The sequence below is a fragment of the Vulpes lagopus genome, chromosome 12, assembly GCF_018345385.1.
Source record: "Vulpes lagopus strain Blue_001 chromosome 12, ASM1834538v1, whole genome shotgun sequence".
Lineage (NCBI taxonomy): Eukaryota > Metazoa > Chordata > Mammalia > Carnivora > Canidae > Vulpes > Vulpes lagopus.
The window spans coordinates 65,650,236-65,677,651 of NC_054835.1; the positions used below are offsets into that span (position 1 = coordinate 65,650,236).

The 27,416-nt window shown below is 43.2% G+C and overlaps 1 protein-coding gene across 3 annotated transcripts in view; it reads right to left on the reverse strand.

Moving 5' to 3' along the window:
- Window positions 1–27,416, reverse strand: part of CORIN (corin, serine peptidase) — a 231,859-nt gene that overhangs the window by 70,626 nt on the left and 133,817 nt on the right. For 2 of the 3 annotated variants that reach the window (XM_041723856.1, XM_041723855.1), the window contains exons 6-9: window positions 16,625–16,738; window positions 5,993–6,100; window positions 3,319–3,429; window positions 1,487–1,603 (exon numbers count right to left, since the gene is read on the reverse strand). In XM_041723856.1, the coding sequence (XP_041579790.1) occupies window positions 1,487–1,603; window positions 3,319–3,429; window positions 5,993–6,100; window positions 16,625–16,738 (450 nt within the window). The remainder of the gene's footprint in view (window positions 1–1,486; window positions 1,604–3,318; window positions 3,430–5,992; window positions 6,101–16,624; window positions 16,739–27,416) is intronic. The other variant, XM_041723858.1, reaches the window with a different exon arrangement.

Genomic DNA, 27,416 nt, shown 5'->3' on the forward strand with positions numbered 1-27,416 from the left:
GTTAAAACGAAGCACTCATTGTCTGATGTTTTAGGTATTAAATCTGTGATTAAAAGGGTCTCCCTTTAGGTCAGGAATGCTTTTTCACTAAGGCTATTCCAATGACCAGTATTCATTAAGACAAAACTAATTTAGCTACAGGCGACCAATCTCAGTAGCTGATTTGTGATACACCCAGCCCAAGGCATGTTTTTGCACAACAGCCACGTAGTAATAGCTCACACTTACCTGTGCCAACCCTGTGAGTTTGCAGCACAGAAACTGAGACACAACAGAGTTCAGTTACCAGCCTCAAGTCAAGCAGATAGAAGGGAGCAGAGCTGGTGCTTGGACCCCGGGCAGCTGGGCCCCACGACCCCCTTCCTAAGGACTAGGCCGTGCTGGTGGGTGGCAAGGTCGCTGATAAACAAATGCAGTGATTTTTAAGTCCCTGGGGCCTCCTACCAGCCTGGCACCGAGAGATGCTTCTCCACAAAGTGGGGCTTCAAACCATCAGCGTGCAAATTTCTTTTCTGACACAGACGTTGTTGAAAAACCAACGTATTTGACTTACTTTTTCTTTTTGGGCTTCACCGATGACATCAGCGCCCCTTTCCGAGTGCGGTGGAGCGAATGGCTTGGTCATGCGAGGCATGAAACGGCTCTACTAAATCACTAGCCTCTGCCCCCGAAGCCAGTTACTAGCCTGCACGCTAACCAACTAGGATTTAAATAAAAACTTAAAAAATAAAATGACACTGCTGAACAGAAAGGAAGAATGAAAGGATGGAAGGATGGAAGGAAAGGCAAGCTTCTCTGACCTCAGTTACTTTAGGAGCTTTTCACGTTTACTTGCAGAAGCCAATTCCTCCAGTTCCTAACTGGAACCTAATCTCATTCAATGGGAGTCCCCTGGACTCAGCTGTCCCGTCACCGCCCTGCTCACTTTGCCCCAACAGTGACCTGAGGGTCCCTGCTGCGCAAGGGTTCAGCCCCCGCCCGGAAGGACCTCTCAGGGTGAGAGGCTTGGGGACCATGGGGACCACGTGCACCACGGGGGGGGGGCCGGGGGGGGGGGGGGAGACGGTGGGGAAGCACGTGCACCACGGGGGGGGGGGGGGGGCGTGTCGGGAAGCAGGTGCACCACGGGGGGTAGGGAGGGTTGGGAAGCACATGCACCACGGGGGGGGGGGCGGTCGGGAAGCAGGTGCACCACAGAGGGGGGAGACGGTGGGGAAGCACATGCACCACGGGGTGGGGGGGAAGGGTCGGGAAGCTCGTGCACCACGGGGCGGGGGGGAGACTCCCGGGAAGCAGGTGCACCACGGGGCGGGGGGGGAGACGCCCGGGAAGCAGGTGCACCACGGGGGGGGTGTTGGGAAGCAGGTGCACCACGGGGGGGTGTTGGGAAGCAGGTGCACCAAGGGGGGGTGGAGGGGGAGACGGTGGGGAAGCAGGTGCACCACGGGGCGGGGGGCGCGGGGGTACGCTCGCGAAGCACACTCACCGGCGCCGCAGTCCTCCTCGTCCGTGCCGTCCCTGCAGTCCTCGTCGCCGTCGCACCGGAACGTGCTGGGGATGCACTGCCCGCTGCGGCACTCCGCCAGGCCCTGGCTGCGACAGGCTGCGGAAGGCGGCGGCGCTCACCCTCACCCCCACCCCGCCCCCCGCCCGGTCCGTCCGTGCGTCCGTCTGCCCGCGGGGGGGACACGACGCCCGCCCAGCATCACCAAGTGCCGCGCCCCGAGTGTCTGCAGGGTCCCGTCCGCGAAGGAGCGAGCCACGAGTCTGCCTCATGCCAAGCGGTTTGGGGAACGGCGAGTTTTCTTTCTAGACTCTTCCCTGCCGTGCCCCGCCCCGCTTACTGACAAGGAACTTTTTCTCCATCAGGACACGGTGAGAAGTTGTGCTAACGAGGCTCACGATGGTGGCTTCGCTACGCACCCAGAGGTCACAACGGGTTAAAGGCTTGGGGTTCGGTAGCCACGTGCCAGGCGGGTGTGCACCTGACCTCGGGCCCTCGGCCGGGCCTGCCGCTGCGCACGAGCCAAGGCTGTAGAACAAGGACCCTGACGTCTGGAGAGGTTCGTGTTGTCTCAAAGTTAGGAGACTGTTAAAAGCTGGTGCCGGAAAGGGAAGGCAAGCTTCTGGTCTCCTCTCATCTTACTGAAAATGCCCAAGCATTTCCCTTTATTCCAACCTGATCTAAGGGGCCGACGAAATGACGTGTGTCAAAGAACTCAGGACCCTGCACACAAGAAACACCTGATGTCAACGCCTGCTTAGGACACCTGCCATTCAGGATGGTCACCTGGTTACTAACCTGCCCTCCTCCAGGTTGCCTACATTGCATCCCTGTTGTCTCCTCAGAAACCCCTGTATCATGTGGCCTCAGCCTTCACTGAGTTAGTGGCCGTGTCACCACTCCCTATGCTTGAACCGAGGGTCAGCACCCGAATCCTTGGACGTGAGGCCCAGGCCCAGCTTCCCCAAGATCCATGGAGCTGCAGCCCACTCTGTTCCACTATGTCCGCCAACAAGACTCAAGTAATATTTCCAGTTCCAACTCAATTCGGGAAGGGGAAAGTTGGGCATTGCATTTGTTCATTAATTTAGATGACTTTTCTTATGTCAGAAATCATGCAAGCCAGATTTCTTTTTTTGCTTTTAATTATAGGCAAATTAAATAATCCACTTTGTCTATTTTTATTAGACAGTAAAGGATGGGATAAAAACTTTAATGAGTTTGAGCATGCGTAAGACGCATCATATTAACTCTTTCGGGTCAACATTGCTCTCTTTTAACACCTAGCTTCAAGATTCCAGACTGTTTACTCACCCAGAAACACAACAGCCCATAAAGTTATAATTATTATTGTGGGCTCTGTGTAACTCTATGAACTCTATGAGAGCTTGCTTCTCTCTGGCGATTCTCTCCATGTCCTCCCACAAATGGTGCCTGAGAACATGTTTGGACCCTCATGCAGGGAAGCTTAACTGCTCATATGCAGTTGGCAGGAAAAATTCCTCAATCTTTGGGAAGAACATCTCCTTTGACAAGGTCACTGTTGCAGACAGGAGGTGTGTGGCCAGCAATGGAGAAAACAGACACCTGCTTGGCCAGAGCTGCCAAATTAAGCTTGGAGGGCTGGGGAGAGACATGTGCAAGCCAGAGACATGACATTGGTATTGTCATCACTTTGCTGAATTATCATCTTTATAGATTAGACCCAAAATACAACGACCTTCCCTTTGAATGCTGGATAGTCTATTTGTCTAAATGGGCAAAAATGAAAAAACAAAACAAAACAAGCAAATGGAAATCCTCAGGGCACTCACAGCAATTGACCTCGTCAGACTTATCCACACAGTCATGGTCACCGTCGCACACCCACTCTATTGCAATGCAGCGCCCATCTCCACAGCGATGCTCCTTTGTGGGATTGCAATCTGGAGAAAACAAAAACTCGTGGGGATGTAGAAAACCAGCATGACAAATGCTTGGAATGGAAGGACTCCTAGCTCCAGGTGAACAGAGTCTGCTCCAATTGTTCCAATATCGTTAATACTTTTTCTTTTTCCTTTTTTTTTTCGTTAATAGTTTTTCTGTGATGGGCCTGGCACAGTTAAAATGCCACCGCCTACACAAGCACGTGACCCACTGACCACCATCTCTGTGGGGTAAGACCTGTCTGTTTTTCAGATGAGTAACAAGTGGCCAGCTTTCTCAGGACCCATAGTTCCCATTTTTTGTTTTGTTTTGTTTTGTTGTTTTCTTTCCTTATGGAAAACACTTGATTTGTACAGTGGCTAAAATAAACAGAACTGCGGTGTAGATTTCACAATGTAGATAGCTGATTGGAAGTATTTGTGACCACGCTACCATGTTTCTAAGAATTGTAACCACCTCTCTATGGAAAATTGGGAAGGCAAATATCTCCATTTTTCCCAATGCTTAGCTTTGCTTTCTATTTTCTATTCTTTCTATCTTAATATGTACATTCATATGGGAAAAAAACTGCTAGGTAAGAAATGCGGAATATTTATATTTTTTTCATGATTCTTTTTAGCCTGGATTTAACCTCTTCCCCAAACTATACATTCCTGGAGAAAAAAAATAAAAAGGAATCAAGCAATGTTTCTTCTCACAAAGAGCAGAACCTATAGTATTCTTTACCATGAGAAGCGGAATAACCTTAATATAAATAACACTTTAAAAGAAGTGTATGGATTCACAGGTGACAGATTCAATACTGGGGAACTATTATGAGTATCTGTTAACGGTGCCACTGCCACTAACACAGACTTATAGAGCAACCATGGATCTGAAAGGACAAACTGATCAATAAAGTAAGGTGTATGGAAGATGGAGTGCAGGGAGAAGAAGAAAGACATAATAGATCAGATGCCAGCGCAGAAACCAGAAGAACCACCACATGCTCAGCCTGCTAACAATAGGCAGCTGGGGGCAGAGACTGACCTAAGGGAAATAATTACCAGTGCATAGGGGCAAAGTCACCCCAAGAGCACATTTCGTGACATCCTACCATCTTCAGAGGAATTAGGTTGAGTGGTAAGACCATTCTTGATCACACAGTAACTATACCCTAGCCTTCTCCATTGACCTGTCCAACTACCAAGCTACACCCAAGTCCTCCACCCAGTCCTCCACACTTCCCCTTCTCTTTTCTCCAGTGATTTCACTACTAAAAGGAGGTTTTGGATTAGATCACCTGTAAGGCCTCTTCCAACTGTAAATTCTATGATATATACAATCAAAACTGCCTCTCATTATTTGTCCCATGATTACTCAGTCCCCAGAGAGAATCCATATCTACCTACTGACATGTGGGATTATTTGTACATATGCACATTAACAATATTTTTATGGATGTAGTGAGGGGGCAGCTAGACAGCTGCTTCTAGAAACTATCTAGTTTCCCAGTATGGGGCCACTTCTGACACTGGCCACTCCAAGGCATTTCTCTGATCCTTCCCCAATACCTGCTTCAACATTTTCTAATGCTGAATGTTATTTCACATTATTTGCCCAGGGTATCTCCTCCTGTTAGCCTGCCTTTTTGTTCGTATTACAAAGTCCTCACGTCACTCAATAATACACTACTTAAAAATTCTAAAGGTCAACCACAAAGTCAAGAAGGTAAATAAGGAAAAGGAAGTTTGCTGCTTTTAATTCATGAGATGGCATTCACAACTGAACACAGCTCTGTAAATAGTAGGTTCATCCTTTTATTTATTAAGATGTAGTGGATATATATCATTGTGTGTTTATGCTAAGTGAGGTAAGTCAAAGTAAAAGACAAATATCTGTGTGATAGCACTTTTATGTGGAATCTTAGCTGAATTAGTAAAAAAAAAACAAAAAACAAAAACAAAGAGTAGAATGGTAGTTACCAAGGTCTAGGGTGGGGAATTGGGAAGATGTTGTTTATAGGTGTAAACTTAAAAGTAGTAGGCAGGTTCATTTTCTTAAAAGATCAGATCAGATTTTGTACATAAAATAAATGTGCGTGTCCTAACTCTATGTGTCACCACTGCAGAAGCTGTCCCTGCAATGCTTGGCAATCAAATAAAGGAGGGGTCCTTGGTTGCATATAATGAGGGGATCAGACACATGACAATACGTGCCTGCCTAGTTTTGCTCTAGAGCTCAAAATCTAAATATGAGCCATTGCTTACAACCAAAAAGAGAAATAGAACACTTTCAAGGAGGAAAAAAATATTACCATATTAACAACTGTAACCCATCTTTCTACTCCACTTCTTAAGCACCTCCTTATTATGAGTCTATATGAGAAATATTACATTTACACATAAGACGTGACTGAGACCAGTAATTGAAAAAAAAACCTCTTTCTAAAAATTAAGAAACCAATCATTTTGTAACTTAATTTGCTAATCACATTAACAACAACAATCCAGAGCTACGAGTTCTGGATTATATATTTATGTAACTTTAAATGAAAACCTTTAGGGAAACGAGCCTACTTACCACAGTTCTGCTCATCACTCAGGTCCCCACAGTCATCGTATCCATCACACACAAGGCTGTAATTAAGGCACTTGCCCGTGTGACAGTGGAAGAGATTCTCGCTGCAGTCTGCACAGAAGAGAAGCCACTGATGTGTCACCAGAGCAGAGCAGGGTGTTACAGTAGTACTTCATTTAACAAGAGCACATGATGAGAGGCAAATCATAATGGTAACTGGGTCCACATCTACTGTTTTACCAGTGGGGACACTGTGGTACAGAGAGATCCAAGGTCTTGCTCAAGGTCACATAGGTTACTACAGAGCCAGGACGAGGACCTCCTGGCTTCCAAGCTGATGCTTCTATCACTTTCTGAAAGTCTTTATGTGAGATCCACTGTACAGTCAATATGAAAGCTCCTTTATAACCAGTAATACTCTCAACTCAACCTAGTTCATAATGAAGCTTGTGCTCATGCAGAATGAATGACTTTTAATAGGGAGTGAGTACTTGTTTCCTTTAAAATGAAAGTCTAGTTTTGTCAATGATAAGCATAAACATAATTGAGAGAAACAATTATTTAGATTATAAGGTTGTTATTTTCACACAAATTTTATCACTCAAGTCAACAGGACCCTCGAATAAGCAGTACTGGATTAGAGTACAGTGGCAGGATAAGACTAAGGGATGTGTAACCGCAGGGAGCTTAACGTTTAATATTGAAGTAAGTAACATGCAATGAAATTTTAATAAAGTAGATCTTGTATGTGGGTAAACCAGACAGTTGGTATCCTGGTTCTACCATCTACTAGCTGTGGGAACTTGAGTGTATTCGTTAAAAATCTATGAGTCTATGAAGTGATTTATGACATTGGGATAAGATCAATTGCTTAATAGGGTTTGGGGAAGAGAGTAATAAATCTGTGTAATGCAAATTAATATATGTAAGATGCCAACACAATTCAATGAAGAAATAGTGCTCTTCAACAAATGGTGGTGGGCCAATTGCAAAGTCTGGCTTTTACCTCAACCTGTATGCAAAAATTTTCTCAAAGTGGATCATGGGCTTCGATGTAAGAGCTAAAATTATGAAGCCTCTAGGAAAAAAAAATAGGAAAAAGAAATCTTTTTGACCTTGGAAGAATCCTTGGATATACCACATTCTTAGATATAATGACCAAAACACAAGCCATTACAAAAAAATAATAGTAAATGGACTTCATTAAAGTAAAAAATATTTGTGTCTCAAAAGATACTATTAAGAAAATAATAAGACAAGGCACATACTGAAATAAAAGTTGCAAATCATGTATCTGACAAAGCACTTAGACCCAGAATATATATAGAACTCCTACAGTCAATAATCAGACAACTCAATTACAAATCCACAAAAGAGGTGAATAGAAAATCTTTATAGAAGATGTGCAAATAGCTAATGAGCACATAAAAAAGGTGCTCAATAGAACTAGTTATTAAGGAAATGCAAATTAAAACCACAATGAGGTACCATTACATATCCCCTAAGGTGGGTATAATAATAATTTTTTTTTAAATACCAAGTATTAGCAAGGATTTTGAGACACTGCAACTCTCATATGTAGTTGGTGGGGATGTAAAGCAGTAATGCCACACTAGAGAGCAGTATGGTAGCTTTTCATAAAGTTAACTATAGCCTTATCATACGATTTATGAATTCCAACCTTAGAAATCTACCCAAGAGAAATGAGATAGACATCCACACAAAGACTTGGATGTAAACGTTCATGGCAGCATTATACACAATAGCCAAAGACTAGAAACAATCCTAACGCTCAACAGCTGGTGAATGAATAAACAAGATATAGAATATTCAAATGATGAAATACTATCCAGCTTAAATTAAAACTATCACACTAAAAAAAAAAAAAAAAAAAAAAAAAAACTATCACACTGCTAAAAAAAAAACTATCACACTATTGATACGTGCGAGAGCATAGACGAACCTCGAAATCATTATGCTAAATAAGAGAAACCAGATACAAAGAACATATTGTACAATCCATTTATGAAATTCCTAGAAAAAGAAAACTTAGAGAGACAGAGATCAGAGCAGCGGTTATCTGTAGCTGGAGGAGTGGAAGTGGGATTGGCTACAAACAAGTGGGAGGGAAATCTGAGAGGAGATGAAGAAGTTCGAGAAGGGGATTGTGGTGATGGTCATATGACTCTATGAATTTACTACAAATCAATGGGATAACATATGTATGGAAATTGCACCTCATGAAGCTATAACAATGTTTTAAATTAATCTGTGTAAAGAAGCCTGCATTTAATAAGAAATGAGATTTCTTGAATGTTATCTTTTCTGTTATTTAAAATCAATTAAATGGAGGCACCTGGGTGGCTCAGTCAGTCTGCCTTCGGCTCAGGTCATGATCCCGGGGTCCTGGGATGGAGCCTCCACGTCAAGCAACCTGCTCAGGGGGGAGCCTGCTTCTCCCTCTCCTCCCTACTCATGCTCCCTCTCTCCATCTCTCTCTCTCTCTCTCTCTCTCTCTCTCTCTCTCTCTCTCTCCTCTCTCAAATAAATAAATAAAATCTTTAACAATAACAACGAAAAGCGAATTAAGTTTAATGATATGATCAATAGTCCAGTCTCCTAAATTCTAGCTGATGGTTTCTCCTCAAGCCTCCGTCTGCATCTTACGTGACTGGTGATGGGTACTTTTCACTATAAACATCCCAAATTCCATGATAATTTGAATTTTGACAGGATCAAAATTCTTGGGCATTGATCAATTAAACTGTTAGCCACATACATCAAAATATGATACTTGTTGGGCACCGGGTGGCTCAGCAGTTGAGCGTCTACCTTCGGCTCAGGTCATGATCCTGGGGTTGCGGGATCAAGTCCTGCATCGGGCTCCCCACAGGGAGCCTGCATTTCCCTCTGCCTGTGTCTCTTTTATTTTAATAAAATCTTTTAAAAACATCTTTTTAAAAATATTATACTTATTACTACATGAATTATAAATTTCTATTTCCTGAAGCCTTCTTCGAAGAAGCTACTTAAATACTTTTAGGATTACATCATTTTAAAAGTGTAAAGAGCCTTAGGGACCATCTGTTCAGGGTCCACATTAAAAGGGTGTGTATGTGGACAACACACACACACACACACACATATGCTCACACTTATACACATGCAGAACTTTGTAAGTACTTTTCATTTTTTAATTTCGCCCAGGCTGAATAGTTTTAATAATAAGGATGACCATCATAAGGGACAATGCACTAAAAAAGAGGTCCTAGTTTTCACTCGACAGGACTATTTCTTCCCACTCAGCAGAGGGTGCTAACTCCTCACCCTGCACCCCACTGCCTGGGCACTCCTGCTAGTCCAGTCGAGAAAGGTTACAACTTTGGCCTCCTGCCCACTGAGCAGAGTTGAGGAATTTGTGCATCAAAATATATACATTTCCTTGGGAAGTTTTAGGTCTTTTTGATTTTTGCTCTGTTTTTTCATCTAAACTACTCTTGTGGGAAGTTTCGAATCAGTATGCTAGAATCAGCAAAAACCAGGGGCCGCAACCTGACCATCAGCACGAAAGTATTTGCATTCCCCAGAGGAGGGGGTGAGGTGGAAGGGTGACATATTTTAACCATATGAGTTAATTTTTTTTCTTTTAGCAGTACACTTTTTTTTGGGGGGGGGGGTTGGTAAAACTAGAGAATCACATACTCCTTTTAGAATCTGATTAACCTTGGAACACATCAAAAATTTCCAAAGATTCATGCATCCCCTCTATGAGGCCCATTCTGAAAACCCTGGTAATTCATATCAAAACACCCTGTCCTAGATATTCTTTAAATTAACGCTGTCATTTATTAAGTGATTTCATAAAAATAAACATTTATTTCATAAACGGAGATGACTCAAGCATTTAAAAAAATTCCTTATTATTCACACAGGTGCAGATTCAACTTTTCCATCATGATGACTTACTTGGTTAGAAGCCGTTTTCAGAGTTTAGATACAAAATTAGCTGCCCTTGGAAAACAACTTGTCACCTCCCTAAGGTCTGTGTGATTAGTAAACACACAAAACCTTAACCCGAGGCCCCGCCTAGCAGAAATGAATAGCAAGTAGCAAAGATCACAGTGCCTCCTTTTATTGGAATAAATGTTTATTTGAACTGAAAAGAGATGTGGCCAGCACAATTTAGGGCCAACAAATCAAAATTTTCAAAAGCCTTTGGCTGTGACTTCCTTGCTCAACACAAGCATAATTTTATGTAACCTAAGGTAGATGTTTTTCTAGATACGGATTTTTTTTTTTCTTCTTGAGTACCTGATACCAAATGTTACTTCTGAAGTTCTTGCATGTTGATACTCATTTCTGTTTGGTATCTTACACTAGTTATTAACTCTTGTCCCTTAAAATTATCATTAAAGGAGAAAATTTAAGAACAGAACACCTTTCATCCAGAGCTTCATTCATTTAGCTCAGTCTCTATGAGTCTATAAATATAATTGTGTTGCCTCAACTCAAGATTCAAGTATGGAGGCTCAGTTTCCACCCAGGCACGCCCTCGGTTTGAGATGACCAGAGAGGTTACTTGGTTTGCCCACAGTTGCCCAACTCATTGCAGTTACCAAGGTTTCTTGACTCCCCGGGTTCTTTTTGTTTTTGTTTTTTTTTTTAATTTTTATTTATTTATGATAGTCACAGAGAGAGAGAGAGAGGCAGAGACATAGGCAGAGGGAGAAGCAGGCTCCATGCACCGGGAGCCCGACGTGGGATTCGATCCCGGGTCTCCAGGATCGCGCCCTGGGCCAAAGGCAGGCGCCAAACCGCTGTGCCACCCAGGGATCCCGACTCCCCGGGTTCTTCTGACTAACGACTCCTAGCCCTGAAGGAAGACTTCTCCACAGCAGTACTACTGACGATTTGGAGTGGGTAATTTTTGCTGTGAGCACTATCCCGTGCATTGTAGGATGTTGAACAGCATCTCTCGCCTCTACCCACTAAATGCCAACAGCACGTCCTCCAAAGTCCATACCTGTGACAACCAAGTATGTCTCTGTACATCTCAAAACTGCCTTCGCTTCAGAACCACTGAATTAGATTTTGCAAACATCACTTGTGTCCAAGGCCTGGTTTCAATCCCATCTTTCCATCAGCTTTCTCCACACCAACATAACTCCTCATGATGCTGTCTTTGTCATGCTCAAAGGACCTACCCACCTTATCTTTTTGTTTACACCAATTCTTTTCCTTTATGACATTTCCTCTATCATATTGCCTTAAAGTACTGTGTTCAGTGATCTCCATGTGTATATGTTATTTCTCTGATTAGACTCAAAGACTCATGCAGACAGAACCCATGTCTTAACAATCTCTGTATTTCCTGGGTATCGAGAACATGCTTCACATGTAGCAGGATTTCTAGAATATTCAAGTTTTATCGATTCGTGTAACAGATGGTTACTAAACAGAAGTGAATTTTCCAGACAACTGAAGCTTCTTCCTTCAGTGTAGAATGCAATATTTTCCTTTTTTATTATTGTGATGGAAATATTTCTGGTATTTACTTGCATCTCTGCTTTAGTAAAAAGGATACAGTAAATATGGTCATTTGGGGTGATTTAGAAACATCATCTGGAACACCAGTTTTTATTTCATGCTGATTGGGTTGCCTCCTTTCTAAAACAGCTTCACCTGGTGCTGGTTTTAAAGCTGTTGTGGGTATTTGGGGCGCCTGGGTGACTCGGTTATGCATCTGAGTCTTGGTTTTGGCTCAGGTCATGATCTCAGGGTCATGAGATCGAGCCCTGTGTCCAGCTCCACACTCAGTGAGGAGTCTGCTTCTCTCTCTCTTTCCCTCTGCCCCCCCCGCCAAAATAAATAAAAATCTTCTAAACAAAAAAAATAATAAAGCCATTGTGCATATTTTAGTGTTTCTGTTTCCTCAGCATATCCCCTGACCTTTACCAGCTCTCTCCAAGACTTCAAATGGTCATCCTATACAGCCTGGAGGTGAGAGGTTCTGGGCAGGGATGGATGGAGGTGAGGTGTGGGATGGAGGGGAGGGAAGATGTGGTGAATAAAATAGCAATAACCTAGCATTCCTTCAGAGATATCACATGGCAGTCAGACGACAGTCTATGTGCTGCTTAGCCGAGGGTTTATTATTCCGCACAAGAGTTCTAGAGACAGTTACTGTTATTGTCTCCATTTTACTGATGAGAACCCTCAGGCCCAGATAGATTGAGTGACTTCCCCAAATTCACAGAAGCAGGAAATGGTAAAGAAGAGATAGGAACCCCAGGCAGCCTGACTCAAGAGCTTGCAGGAGTAACCACTACACTTTGTGGTGATTAGTATAATTAATTAGACTCAGAATAAGTAGTTAACCCAGTATAATTAGTACATAGTATAATTAGTATAGTATGTAGTATAATTATACTAAAATACAAGTCAACCAATTTTACCCTAAATTCGAGCAAATGACTTCCAAAAGTATTTGACAGTGATTTTACGTGGCATAAGGGGGCAGCTGTTTTCTTTGTGACAACTATTTTCCTTAAAGCTCTTTTCTTTGTGACGGCCATTATTCATTTGCTAAGGACTAGCTATGTACCAGACTCTGTTCTAGAGCTGGCTATAGAATCAAAAAGTGATAGGATGTGAGTAACAAAAGAGACACCAGATACTCCCTAGTCCAGTGGTTTCAAATCTGGCCGCATATTGGAATTACCTGGGCAGTTTTGCAAAGGTACTGCTGGGTTCCACCTCCAGACCAACTGAGTTAGGATCCCTGCAGGTGGACCTTCCTGCAGATGCTAATGTGCAGCCAGCCTCCAGGACAAAGCCAGCAATTGAGGGGTAGCCTGCCTAAAGTCACAGAGAGAGGACTTTCTAAAAGAAAACTTTTAATTTTTAAAAATCTTTTCACTACACGACTGGAATTGTTCCAGGTGGTTGGAAATGCATTCAAGCTACAAACACTTGGGAAGAGATTGAAAAAAGTGACAAAATCAGTTAGGGGAGAAAATCAGGAAGAGGTCCCGGATACCTGGCTTGCTGATGTAACATACAGAATTGTTGAATCACTGGGTTGCACCCCTAAAACTAATATAACGTTGTGTGTCAACTACACTTTGATAAAAAAAAGAAGGCAAACAAACAAGTAATAGAAGACCAGGTTCAAATCTTGCACTCTGAACCCCTGGCACAGTCATCCATCAACTCTCAACCTCAGCTCTGCGTCTCTACAAAACGAGTAATACCTCTTTTGCTGAAAATTAAATCAGATCATGTAAATAGATGCCTCTAGCAGAGTTGATCAGGGGACTCACAAATAATAATTCCTTCCCTTCCTTTCTTGGAAGGCAGCCCCCCTCCTCCTCTGCCAGTGCACCCAGGGAGCCGGCCTACCAAAACTTCCTTCTCCCCCCGCAGGAGTCTGTAGGCTGCATGCATGCTCCGATTGGCATCCATGCCCTATTTCGGACTTACCCTATGCCTTCACTACAGGGGGGGGGGGGGGACGGTGGGAGGGGGGGCACCCTCAATAAATGCACCGAAATGCCCCAGGCACTGCCTGTTAAAACTCAGAGTCGAATGTCCTTGTGAGTTTGGAAATTATTACACGCCAAGCTTTCAATGTCTAACAAAGCATTTTTGTAGACAAAATTTCTGAAGGGATGTATTTTATTTCCTCAGCTGACTGGAGCACAGGGGCGTGGAAATAGGACTTTTCTGCTCCTGAGGAAAGTCCGTATCTTCCTCTATAAACTCTTTGGCTCCCAGGACATTGCTCTATGCCTTACAGGACAGTGATGCCTGCTTTGTTCAGTCACTGACTAGGAAAATGTATTCCTTCAGATTCAATTGCAAATTGTGGCCACAATCTCTTACTGTGCAAAGTGCAATGCTCAGTGCACTCCGTGCAATGAAGGAAGGTAATGATGAGCGGTGTTGGCCCACCACTGGGGCAGAGGCCCATGCAGAATTTTAATAATGCCCCCATGGGCCACATTAGAAGAGAAGGAAAAGATTCCACCACATTTCCCATTTTTGGATATAATTCTAGTGAATTATAATTATAATTCCCTACTGTGGGTGCTCTATAAAATATTCCCTCCTAAATCCACAGCAATACTCCCTAAAGCCTACATCCCATGAAAATGCTGTTCGTGTAAAACCATATGCTACAAGCTTTTCTGAAGAGAGAGTTCCAAATTAGAAAAACAAATGTCTCGGTGAAAACATTTCCAAAATATGGGGGGCATGTCTGAAGTTCCGTAGGATGCTCCATATTACACCAAATAATATTAAAAAAAAAAAGAATGCGTGAACAATAAATAAAGGTGGGGGTGTAGAGGAACGAATAATTCTGAGGAAATGCCAAGTTAAGCAAAATGAATCCGTCTTTTTAAAAACTGTGGCATTTCTCAGAACTTTTAATGTGCAAATATGTATCGCAACTCTCTGAAAAGTAGATTTGATAGCATTTGTCAAATTATTTTTTTTTTCCTCAAGCAATTTTCAAGGCTCAGGTACACCAGTTTGGGAAACACTGACCTGAAATAGAACCATAATATGATACCTTTCAAAACTTCTGATAAATAAGCATCCCAACCCTTCATATAACACCCTCTATATGGTGTTATAGAGGTGTTCCACCTGGCAAATGGACTATAGAAGCTTTCCATTAAGGTCAACAATTATGAGCTCTTATATAGCCTTGGTAGCTCCTACAGGGACTAAAACAGAGCTTTTGCTGATTATAACCATTAAAAAGCAATTAGGGGCGCCTGGGTGGCTCAGTTGGCTAAGCATCTGCCTTGAGCTAAGGTCATGACCCCAGGGTCCTGGTATCCTATTGAGCTCCCTGCTCAGTGGAAAGCCTCCTTCTCCCTCTCCTTCTGCTGCTCACCCTGCTTGTGCTCTCTGTCAAATAAATATGTAAAATCTTTAAAAAATAAATTAATAAGTTATAAAAGTAATTAGAACACAATTGCATATGGCTCTGCTTTGGATGCAAATCCTGCAATGTATTATTGAAGCTAATTTTTCCTTTTTTATCTGTTGCATAAGTGCAAAACAACTTGAAAGCTCAATATATGGGTAGCCCGGGTGGCTTAGCGGTATAGTGCCGCCTTCCGCCCAGGGCATGATCCTGGGGACCTGGAATCGAGTCCCACATCCGGCTCCCTGCACGGAGCCCACTTCTCCCTCTACCTATGACTCTGCCTCTCTCTCTCTCTGTGTGTCTCATGAATAAAGAAATCTTAAAAAAAAAAAAAGCTGAGTATATATATGAACATAAATACATATGTTATGGACAGAATGCTTGTCTTCCCAAAATGCGTTTGTTTAAAGATTTAGCTCCCAGATAACTGTATTTGGAGACAGGCCTTTTAAGGAGGTGATAAAGGCTACATGAGGTCATAAAGGTGTGGGGTCCTAACCTAATAGGACCCTTCTAAGAGGAGGAGACCTCCTCCTTCTAAGAGGAGGAGACCCCAGAACCCTCTCCCTCACCCTCTCCGCCTCCAAAGAGGTCAGGTGAGCCTGCAGGAAGATGCAAGCTGCCTAGAAGCCAAGAAAATAACTCTCATCAGAAACTGAACTTTGTTGACCTTCATCTTAGACTCTCTGGCCTCCAGAACCACAAGAGAATGATTTTCTCCTGTTTAAGCCACAGGGCCTGTGATGTTTTATACCGCAGCCCTAGCGGACTCCTACAATATTAGACGAACACTGTCCAATTCAATCAAAACAACTCATCAGATCCACAGTAAATAAACTGACAGTGTTTATGGCTGGATCGAGCAATCCATGGATTTAAAGTAGTTAACACCGTAGACTATCTCTAAATTTAGAGAAACACAAACAAGAGACTTCGAATCTGCTGTGTCAGGAATGTCAAGGGTCCCGAGGGTGAGACATCTCCCTATTGAAAATGTCCTCTTTTTTAAAAAATGGACCTTTCTACTCATGAAACCGACAAAACAAAACCAAGATCCTCACCCACGGGAGACCAACAAAAGACCCTCTTCCAGTTTTAAGACGCTGGATGCAAAACACGTTTCTATCGAGACCTCTAGGTCTTGAGCTCCTAACGGAATTGCGCCTTTGAAAGGGGCTCAAACACTCGGCCGGCCCACGTTTGCTCCAGGCAAACTAACACGAGTCTACGCCAAGGTCCTGTGGTCGCCGGGGTCTGACCCGGGGTGGCTGTCAGTTTCCCTGCACTTGACACCTCCCCGCCCACGCCCTCTCCCCACTCGCCCCGCCCCTCCTGACGCCCTGCCCACAGCCACTCCCCGACGCCCCGCCCACAGCCCCGCCCCTTCCACGGCCCTGACCACGCCCTCTCCCCACTCGCCCCGCCCACAGCCCCGCCCTTTCCCGACGCTCCGCCCACATCCAGCCCCGCCCCTTCCCTACACCCCGCCCACAGCCTCCGCCCTTCCACCGCCCTGACCACGCCCTCTCCCCCACTCGCCCCGCCCACAGCCCCGCCCCTTCCCTGCACCCCGCCCACAGCCCCGCCCCTTCCCGACGCCCACGCCCACGCCCTCTCCCCACTCGCCCCGCCCCTTCCCGCCGCCCCGCCCACAGCCCCGCCCCCTCCCGCCGCCCCGCCCCGCCCGCGCCTACTGCACTGCGCCTCGTCGCTCCAGTCCCCGCAGTCGTTGTGGCCGTTGCAGCGCAGCTTGTGGGGCACGCACAGCCCGCCGGCGCACTGGAAGCTGTCGCCCCCGCCGCAGAGCGCTGGGAAAGGAGGGAGGGAAACCGGGTCAGAACCAGCCTTTTTCCTGGAAAGTCAGGACACAGACCGAGCAGAAGGACAGCCCTCCTTGCCGCTCTAGATCTGTCTCCGCGTCCCCCACCCGGTGCTCTTGGACCTTCTAGAACATTGACTGTGAGACTTACCTGGGAAAGCCACAGAGGGTTTGCCCGAGAAAAGAGAAAAAGCCCAAACCTCCCCCCGTGGGCTTGTAGCTGAGAGGGCCCCATGCCCAGGGCGGGAGGGGGCCCCATGCCCAGGGCAGGAGAGGGCCCCAGGCCCAGGGCGGGAGAGGGCCCCAGGCCCAGGGCGGGAGAGGGCCCCAGGCCCAGGGCGGGAGAGGGCCCCAGGCCCAGGGAAGGAGAGGGCCCCAGGCCCAGGGCGGGAGAGGGCCCCATGCCCAGGGCGGGAGAGGGCCCCAGGCCCAGGGAAGGAGAGGGCCCCAGGCCCAGGGCGGGAGAGGGCCCCAGGCCCAGGGCGGGAGAGGGCCCCATGCCCAGGGCGGGAGAGGGCCCCAGGCCCAGGGCGGGAGAGGGCCCCAGGCCCAGGGCGGGAGAGGGCCCCAGGCCCAGGGCGGGAGAGGGCCCCAGGCCCAGGGAAGGAGAGGGCCCCAGGCCCAGGGCAGGAGAGGGCCCCAGGCCCAGGGCGGGAGGGGGCCCCATGCCCAGGGCGGGAGGGGGCCCCAGGCCCAGGGCGGGAGAGGGCCCCAGGCCCAGGGCGGAGAGGGCCCCAGGCCCAGGGCGGGAGAGGGCCCCAGCCCAGGCGGAGAGGGCCCCAGGCCCAGGGCGGGAGAGGGCCCCAGGCCCAGGGCAGGAGAGGGCCCCAGGCCCAGGGAAGGAGAGGGCCCCAGGCCCAGGGCAGGAGAGGGCCCCAGGCCCAGGGCGGGAGAGGGCCCCAGGCCCAGGGCGGAGAGGGCCCCATGCCCAGGGCAGGAGAGGGCCCCAGGCCCAGGGCGGGAGAGGGCCCCAGGCCCAGGGCGGAGAGGGCCCCAGGCCCAGGGCAGGGAGAGGGCCCCAGGCCCAGGGCAGGAGAGGGCCCCAGGCCCAGGGAGGAGAGGGCCCCAGGCCCAGGGCGGAGAGGGCCCCAGGCCCAGGGCGGAGAGGGCCCCAGGCCCAGGGCGGAGAGGGCCCCAGGCCCAGGGCGGAGGAGAGGGCCCCAGCCCAGGGCGGAGAGGGTCCCAGGCCCAGGGCGGGAGAGGGCCCCATGCCCAGGGCGGGAGAGGGCCCCAGGCCCAGGGAAGGAGAGGGCCCCATGCCCAGGGCAGGAGAGGGTCCCAGGCCCAGGGCGGGAGAGGGCCCCAGGCCCAGGGCAGGTGAGGGCCGGCTCACCAGTTGCACAGCCTGTGCCTAGGGAGGTGGGGGGTGGGGGCATATGTGAGTATTTTTCTTAATAGTTGCAATTTACTTAAAATGAAGTACTACAGGTTAACAAACATTAAAAAAAAAAAAAAAAACAACCCTACAACCCTCTTCTCAAAGGCTTCTCAATGTTGCACAGAAAAAGTTATAGTAAAAAGAGTCAATTGTCAATTGTGTGCTTGAACCAAGCCTCCAGGCACCCTGCCCTGTAGTCAAATATATTTATTTGCCTTAAAAAAAAAAAAAAAAGCCAGTTAAAATTATCAGTCTATTTTGGTGTAAGGATATGAGATAACATTAGCTAATAATTTTTTCATTCTTTTCTTTAACGCAGTTACACTTTGATATTTTTTGCTTTTTAGTATATGATGATATCCTTTTTAAAATAACTCAGCAAATAATCAATTGTTTCAAAATTACGGTAGACAATATAGGTAAGATTTTTAAGGAAAATCATTAACAAAGGGAAAAATCAGGGGTCAACCTGGATGACTCAGCCTGTTAATCAGGCTTGAGCTTGATCTTAGCTCAAGTCTTGATCTCCAGGTGGTGAGTTCAAGCCCCTTTTTGGGCTCCAGGCTGGGGTGGGGAGACTACTTAATAAAGGTTGGGGGGGGGATTGTTTTTCAAAATAAAATTAGTGTTGAAATACATATAAATATTTGGTAATGTGTATCAAATGCCTTTAAAATGCACATTTTAGGGGTGCCTGGGTGGCTTAGTCGGTTAAGCATCTGCCTTCAGCTCTGAACATGATCCCAGGGTCCTGGGATCCAGTCCCACAATGAGCTCCCTGCACAGTGGGGAGCCTGCTTCTCCCTCTCCTCCCCACTCATGCTCTCCCTCTCTCTCTCAAATAAATAAAACCTTTAAAAAATAAAATAAAATGCACGTTTTAACCTTTAACCAAGCATCCTATTTCTCGGACCTCATACAAAGGAAATCATTATAAATAAGTGCAAGTTTTTATTTTTAAGTATATTTATACCATCAGGATTTTTAAGGAAAGGATAAAATAGCTATGCAACAGTAGGGGCTGGTTAAATAAATTTTGTTACCTTCAAAATAAGAAATACTTGATGTCTTGGAACAAAGTTCAAAATAATTTGAGTGGATAATTGGAGTGGAAACACCATTCTGTATGAGAAAAACATGAAACAATGTGGCCTAGGAAAAAGTATCTCAAAGGTTACCATGATTCTCCCTAGTATTAGGATTTAAAGTAATTTTTATTTTCTTCATTTTACTTTACTCTGAATTTTCAAATGTTCTTATACATTGTGTCTTTTTTTATTGACATATAATTGACACATAACATTATCTTAGTTTCAGGTTATTATATAGCATAATAATTCAGTATTTATATCTACGGTCAAATGATCACCTCTGTAAGTCTGGTTACCATCCATCACCATTCAAAGTTAGAATGTTTTTTCTTATGACAAGAACATCTAAGATTTACTCTCTTGGAGACTTGCAAATAAGCACTGCAGTATTATGGACTACAGTCACCATTCTGTACATTGTATCCCCATGACTAACTTATTTGATAGCTGTAAGTTTGTACCCCTGACCCCATTCACCCCCATTTCATTCACACCCAACCACCCTCTCCTCTAGAAACCATCATTTTGTTCCCTGTATCCATGTGTTGTGTTTTGTCTCATTTGTTCCTTTGCATTGTTTTGTAGATTCCACATGTGAGATCATACAGTATTTGTGTTTCTCTGACTTATTTCACTCAGCATAATACCCTCCAGGCACACTCATCTTGTTATAAATGGCAGGGTATTACTTTTTTTGCATATATATAATATATATATATTATATATATATAACATTTTCTTTATCCTTTCATCTATCAATAACCAGATTGTTTACATATCTTGGCTTTTGTAAGTAATGCTCCAATGAACAAAGGGGCGCGTATATCTTTTCAGTTTAGTGTTTTCCTTTCCTTCACATAAATATCCAGAAGTGGAATTACTAGATCAAATGGTAGTTTTATTTTTAATTTTTTGAGTCACTTCCATATTATCTTCCATAGTGGCTGCACCAATTTACATTCCCACCAAAAGTGCATGAGGGTTTCCTTTTCTTTGCATCTTTGCCAACATTTGTTATTTCTTGCCTTTTTGATAATAGCCATTGTAACAGGTATGAACTGATACCTCACTGTGCTTTTGATTTGCATTTCCTTGATGGTTAGTGATATTGCACATCTTTTCATGTGTCTTTTGGCCATCTGCATGTCTTCTTTGGAAAAAATGTCTGTTTGGATCTTCCGCCCAATTAAATATCAGATTGTAATTTGTTGTTGTTATTGGTGCTGCTGCTATAGGCTGTATACCTTCTTTATATATTTTGGATATTGACCCCTTATTGAATATATCACTTGCAAATATCTTCTCCCATTCAGTAGCTTGCCTTTGCATTTTGCAGATGGTTTCCTTTGCTGTGCAGAAGCTTTTTAGTTTGAAGTAGTCCCACTTGTTTATCTTTGGTATATTTGCCTTTGCTTTTGGAGTTTGATCCAAAAATTCATCAATAACACTGATGTCAGGGGGCTTGCCATCTATGTTTTCTTCTATAAATTTTATGATTTCAGGTCTTACATTCAAGTTTTTAATCCATTTTGAGTTCATTTTTGTGTATGGTATTAGAAAGTGGTCTGGTTTCATTCTTTAGCATATGGCTGTCCAATTTTCCCAACACCATTTGTTAAAGAGCTCATCCTTCCCCCACTATTTATTGTTGCCTCCTTTGTTGTAAATTAATTGACCATATATGCATGAGTTTACTTCTGGGCTCTCTGTTCTGCTTCATTGATTCGTGTGTCTGTTTTTATGCCAGTACCATACTGCTGTGATTACTGTAACTTTATAATACAGTTTGAAACCAGGGTGTGTGATACCTCCAGTGTTGTTCTTTTTTCTCAAGATTGTTTTGGCTAGTCAGGAAATTTTGTGATTTAAAATTTAAGGGTTGTTCTATTTCTGTGAAAAATGTCATGGACTTTTGCATCTGTGTTCATCAGAGATATTGGCCTATCATTTTTCTCTTCCTTTCTCTTCCCTTCACTTTCATTTCCTTTCCTTTCCTTCTTTCCTTTCTTTCTTGTGATGTCCTTGTCTGGTTTTAGTATCAGGGTAATGCTGGCCTTGTAAAATGAATTTGGAAAAGTTCTTTCCTCTTTAGCTTTTTGGAAGAGTTTGAAAAGAACAGGTATTAAATCTTTAAATATTTGGTAGAATTCACTAGTGAAGCCATCTGATCCTGGACTTCTGTTTCTTGCTGGGAGATTTTTGGTTACTGACTCATCTCCTGTCTTGTAATTGGTCTGCTCAGATTTTCAACTTCTTCATTATTCAATCATGGAAGATTGTCTGTTCTAGGAATTTATTCATTTCTTCTAGGTTGTCTAATTTGCTGGTGTATACCTGTTCATAGTTTTTAAAGATCCTTCATATTTCTATAGTATCAGTTGTAACTTCTCCTCTTCCATTTCTAATTTTATTTCTTTGAGCCCTCTCTTTTCTCTTGGGGAGTGTAAAGATTTGTCAATGTTGTTTATCTTTTCAAAGATCAAGCTCTTAGTTTCATTGATCTTTTCTATTATCTTTTCAGTTTCTATTTCATTTATTTCGGCTTTGATCTTTGTTATTTTCTTTCTTCTACTAACTTTGAGCTTTTTTTTCTTTTTCTTCTTCTAGTTCTTTAGATGTAAGTTTAGATTGTTATTTGGGATTTTTCTTGTTGCTTGAACCTCCGTCTTTGAATTGCTTTTACTGCATCCCAAAGATTTTGATAAGTTATATTTCCATTTTCATTTGTTTCAAGGTACTTTTTGATTTCTCCTTTAAACTTTTCATTGACTCACTATATATATATATATATATATATATATATATATATATATAACAACTTGTTTAATCTACACATATATGTAACTTTTTCAGTTTTCTTCTTTGATTTCTAGTTTCACATCATCGTGCTCTGAAAGATCCTTGATATGATTTCAATCTTCTTAAATTTATTAAGACTTGTTTTCTGGCCTAACATATAATCTATCCCGGAGAGTGTTCCATGTGCATTTGAGAAAAGTGTATATTTTGCTACTTTTGGATGGAATGTTCTATAAATATCTGTTAAGTCCATCTTGTCTAATGTATCATTTAAGGTCAATGTCTATTGATTTGTTGTCCAGATAATCTATCCATTGATGTAAATGGGGTATTAAAGGCTCCTACTACTAACACTGCACAAGGGTTCCCTTTATTCCACATCCTCACCAATGTTTGTTATTTCTTTTTTTTTTATAATAGTTTTTTGTTTGTTTGTTTGTTTTGAAAAAGAGACAGAGCAAGTAGGGAGGGGAAGAGAAAGGAGAGAGAGAATCCCAAGCAGACCCCATGATCAGTGCAGAACCTGATGTGGGGCTCAATCTCACAAACCCAAGATCATGACCTGAGCTCAAATCAAGAGTCAGACCCTTAACCAACTGTGCCACCCAGACATTCCTTGATAATAGCTATTCTAACAGATGTGAGGTGATATCTCATTGTGCTTTTGATTTACATCTCCCTTAATGATATTGAGCATCTTTTCATGTACCTGTTGGCCATTTGTATGTCTTTGGGAAAATGTCTTTAATCCACTTTTAATTAATTAGTTACAACTCCAGTATGATTAACATACAGTTAGTTAATTAATTATATTACTCTTGAGTACAATATAGTGATTCAACAGTTCTATACATTACTCAGTGCTCATCATGATAAGTGTATTCTTAATCTCCATCTATTTCACCGATCCTCACTCCCCACCCTGCCCACTTCCTTTCTGGTATCCACTAATTTATTCCCCATATTTAAGAGTCTTTTTTTGTCTCTTTTTCTTTGTTCATTTGTTTTGTTTCTTAATTTCCACATATGAGTGAAATCATATGATATGTGTCTTCCTCTGACTTATTTCACTTAGCATTACACTCTCTAGATCCATTTTGTTGCAAATGGTAATACTTCATTCTTTTTTATGGCTGAGTAATATTCAATTATATATATATGTGAGATATATCCATTTTGTATCCGTTCATCTGTGGATGGATATTTCAGTTGCTTACATATTTTGGCTATTGTAAATAATGCTTTAATAAACATAAGGGTGCATATATCTAGCCTTCCAAGAACTGTCCAGTAGTTTCAATCCTATGGTACCCAGGAATGCCTTCTCACCACCAGAGCCAGGTGATTAAGAAGCATCCCCTGTGTGGACCATGTGCACCTGGTGGCTTTAGCAAGGCAGTGGAAAAGTGCAGGGTGGGGGTGTGAAGAAGAGCTTAGGGCTGGGGCATGCCACTGGCTTTAAGAAAGTGAAGCCCATGCCTGTCATATTTCCCATGTTCCTGGGCCCAAGGAGAGTTGCTGGCACTCAGGAGGTTCTTAGTTAATGTATGATGGGAAAAAGTCACCTCAATCCCAAGGAAGCACAGTATATTGCCAAAAAGCAAAGAAAATCATGCAATTAATGGATTATTTTCCAATGCTATCAAGGAAGCCAGAATTTTGATTTGCAGACCATTAAGTACTAGTCTATTTAGTTAAGTTTCTTATGATGCTACTTCATGTGTGATCATCATAATATCAACAACAAATGTCTGGTTTTCCATTACATGCCACCATTTCTGTATCAATACAAATTACATCTAAGGACTTAAACTGTCAAAATATGGAGCCTGTTTATATTTCAAATAGTCTTAGAGGATTCAGCACAGGAATGCATTCCTGTACCTACAGATACAGACTTCTAAAAGGTACACAGGAAACCAGATATGAAATGAGAATCCAAAACACTAAGTTTTACTGGCCAGTCTATACAATATCCTCTCTCTAGGGTTGAGAGAAAATTCACAAGGCATGAGTGTTTATCCTATTGTTGAGATTGTTTCTGTCTTATATTAGAGAGTGCAGAAATCCCATCTGTCTGTATTTCAGCAGCTGCAATGCTTCAGGAGAATTATTGCATTCCCTGCCTTCTGGCTCTGATGATTCCTCAAGAAATGTAGCTGAAAGTTCAATATTACATAGCTCCTAACATCTAAGTTTCATCTTTAAGACCCCATATATTTTATGCCAGTAAAGCCATTTTCTGTGTACAGTTATATCAAATCTGGATCAAATTTAAGACATAGCATTGTTTGTATTGCTTTGATTATTGACATCCCTCTATCTTGGCGGAGTCCACAGAAACTGACTTCTTTTGTGTGGTTCCTCAGTGGGAGGTGTGGCTGTCCTTGGTTTTAGGACATTGTAATTTGTTTCTTTATTCTTCTTCTTTCTTTAGAAGTTCATAGTTTCCTTAATTAATATTGTTTTTGTAAACTTAGAATAATTTTTGTGTACTTTCTGTTTGATTTCTCCTTAACTTGTATTTAGAATTTCCACTTTCGTGTGTGTGTGAAACTGTTCAACTAACCAAGTGCTTCAAACACATCCTATTTGGAATTTCCAAAGAACCCCATAAAATAGACAGGAAGGCACTCTATCACAACTTCCTTACGAGGAATGATGATTTACAAATACAGAAACTGGAGTGCCATGAGGTTAACACAACAATTGCCCAAAGTCATATAAATAGCCACATAGACACAGAATCATGAGGTCTAAGCTTTAGCCCCAATCCTCCATACCACACTCATGCCCTGTTTCTTGTTCAGGGCAGTTGTGTAGTCACCTGGTTTGTGGTGCATTTCAAAGGCATCAAATTCAAGTAAAAGTTCAAATCTGTCTTTATTTTTTAGGTGATTTGGACCAGATGAGATGACATTATATTTTGCTCTGTTTTTTCTTTTTTTTTTGGAAAATACCCTAAGAGAGCTCATAACAAGTTTCTATAGAAATTGTTTCAATCATAAATTTCACTTATAACAATCATCTTCATTCAAACTTCGTTCAAACTGTCTTTTGACTTTGTCCTCAAGGTGACAAAGAGAGATACCATTTCCACTAACATCATCTATAATTCTAAGAGGTACATGTTGGACTTTAAATCAATGGCAGATTGATCAATGGAGGATTCATTTGTTAACTGAACATAAAGTTATTGGGTGTTTACTATGTGCTAGGCATTATTTTAGCACCTAGAGCTATAGCAGTGAAGAAAACAAAAATATTTCCCTACTTTTGTGTAGCATATGTTCTACTGATCATCATCTGATAAAGATACTTTTATCAAGTAAGGATACTTTACCACCAAAGCAAACTTCCATTTACACATGTGGCAATGATCAGCATTAATGCAATGATAGCAGCATGCAAAGGTGTATTGCCTAAGTCTGCATGTCCAGATGATCGGAATAATTTTGAATTACCTGGACTGCAGAATTCTCTGGATATGAGGAGTATATGCCCATGAAGATGATTAGCTCTTTTCAGTATTTTGGTCTCTGATAACAGACTGCTCAAATAACATCCACATCCTGAAATGACCTTTAGATTTTTTTCTGCAACTGCTTCCAGCCCTCTCAGTTCTCTCTGCTTGTGCATTATGACCAGCATTTATATTGGCAAATGCTCTCAATACTCTAATTGTTAATCTTTGGAGTCCCTTTCAGAAATTACCTACCAATCACTGACTGTATAATACCCTCATTCACCCAGTCTTTGAGCCTTTGTATAAAGTCTGAAGCTTGGGTTCAACTCTACCTCTGAAGAGAAAGCTGACCTGGCATAGACTGTTATCACCTGAGCCTGTACTAAGAGCCCTTCATTCTACCTGCTGCTTGAAATCAAGCTACCGTCAACTGCTATTGCTCTTTCCTTTGACAAGATTGACTACATGAAAAAGCACTAAGTATAATCTCTGAGCAGCTGATATAAGAATTCCTCTTGGAGAGAGCACAGAATCTTTGGCTTGATAAAAGGATTGAAGTGAAAAATAAGAGATGAGAAAGGAAAAAGAAAATTCAAGGATATGCTGAAGTAAGCAAGTTTGGTCTTACCCTGCTTTCCAAGCCATACTCACTGGAACAATTTCCCTTTTGTTGAGCACTAAGATGTTTGGGGTAGGTACACATGGGTATCAGAGAACTCTGCATATGAAGGAGTAAAGGAACCCCATGGGGAAGGAGAGGGGCCAGTGCTGATGGACACTGTCTTGGGGGAGAGATTTAAAAAAATATTGGTTGGGTCTCCCTGAGAAGCACAGTAGAGAGAAGACCTTTTATAAAACAGAAATATCTAATGGGATATTTCCAGTTGTTTTCTGAGGGATGGGACAGGATTTCTTCCTCCATCTGCCATGTGGAATTAACAAAGCTTATGTTGTTCTCTAAGATTTTAACTCACTTAGGTAGCCAATTTGGCACTTTTCCAGGAGCTTGGAACACATCACTGAGTACAGAATGGATCCCTTGCTCTGTGGAGATTATATTCTATGGAGACATATACTAATAAATGTAATAAATAAAAAGTTATTTCTTATGATAAATGCTATTTAAAAAAGAGTCAACAAATTATGTGGGAGTTGGTAGGACAGGTTCCAATATTAGTTAGGGTGCCAGGGGAAAGCCTCACTGGAATTTGACATCTAAGCATCAACTTGAAAGAGGTGAGGGAGTTAACCAACTTTCAGGGGAAGATTTCAGCAGAAGGAAGTCCCAATGCAAAGAGTCTCAGGAGGAGCATGTCTTGCATGGCTGTGGGAAACAGTAAAGAAACCTGTGTGGCCACAGTAGAGCAAGTGGGGGAGAATATGGCCAGAGATGGGGAGGCAGAGTGGAAGGGAGGAGTCAACCACCTAAGACCTTGCAAGGACTTTGTGTAACTTAGAGAAAAATCCAGTCATTGCAAGGTTTCAGTAAAAAGTGTCATGATCTGATTTATGTTCCCAAGGCTCTCTGCCTGTTGTGTTAAAAATACTCTAGGAGGGCAAGGAAAGCAGTAGAACTAGTGTTAGGAACCTACTGAAGTTAACCAGAGAGAGTAATGGCGACTTGAAGGGAGCAGCAGTAAAGGTGCCAAGACATAATTGGATGCTGGATGTATTCTCAAAGCCTAGCATACATTTGATGTATGCTGTGAGGGAAAGACAAGAGCCAATGAGGACTTCAAGTTTCCAGCCAGCCAGATGATTGGAATCGCTGTCTCCTGAGGTGGAGAAGCCTATTGGAGGAGCAAAAGTGGGGGTGTGGGGGGAGAAATTAGGAGCCCCACTTTGGACATGTTGCATCTGACATACACAGTAGATGCCCAAGTAGAGATGTCGAGTAGGCAACTGGATATAAAAGTTCAAAGTCTAGGAAAGA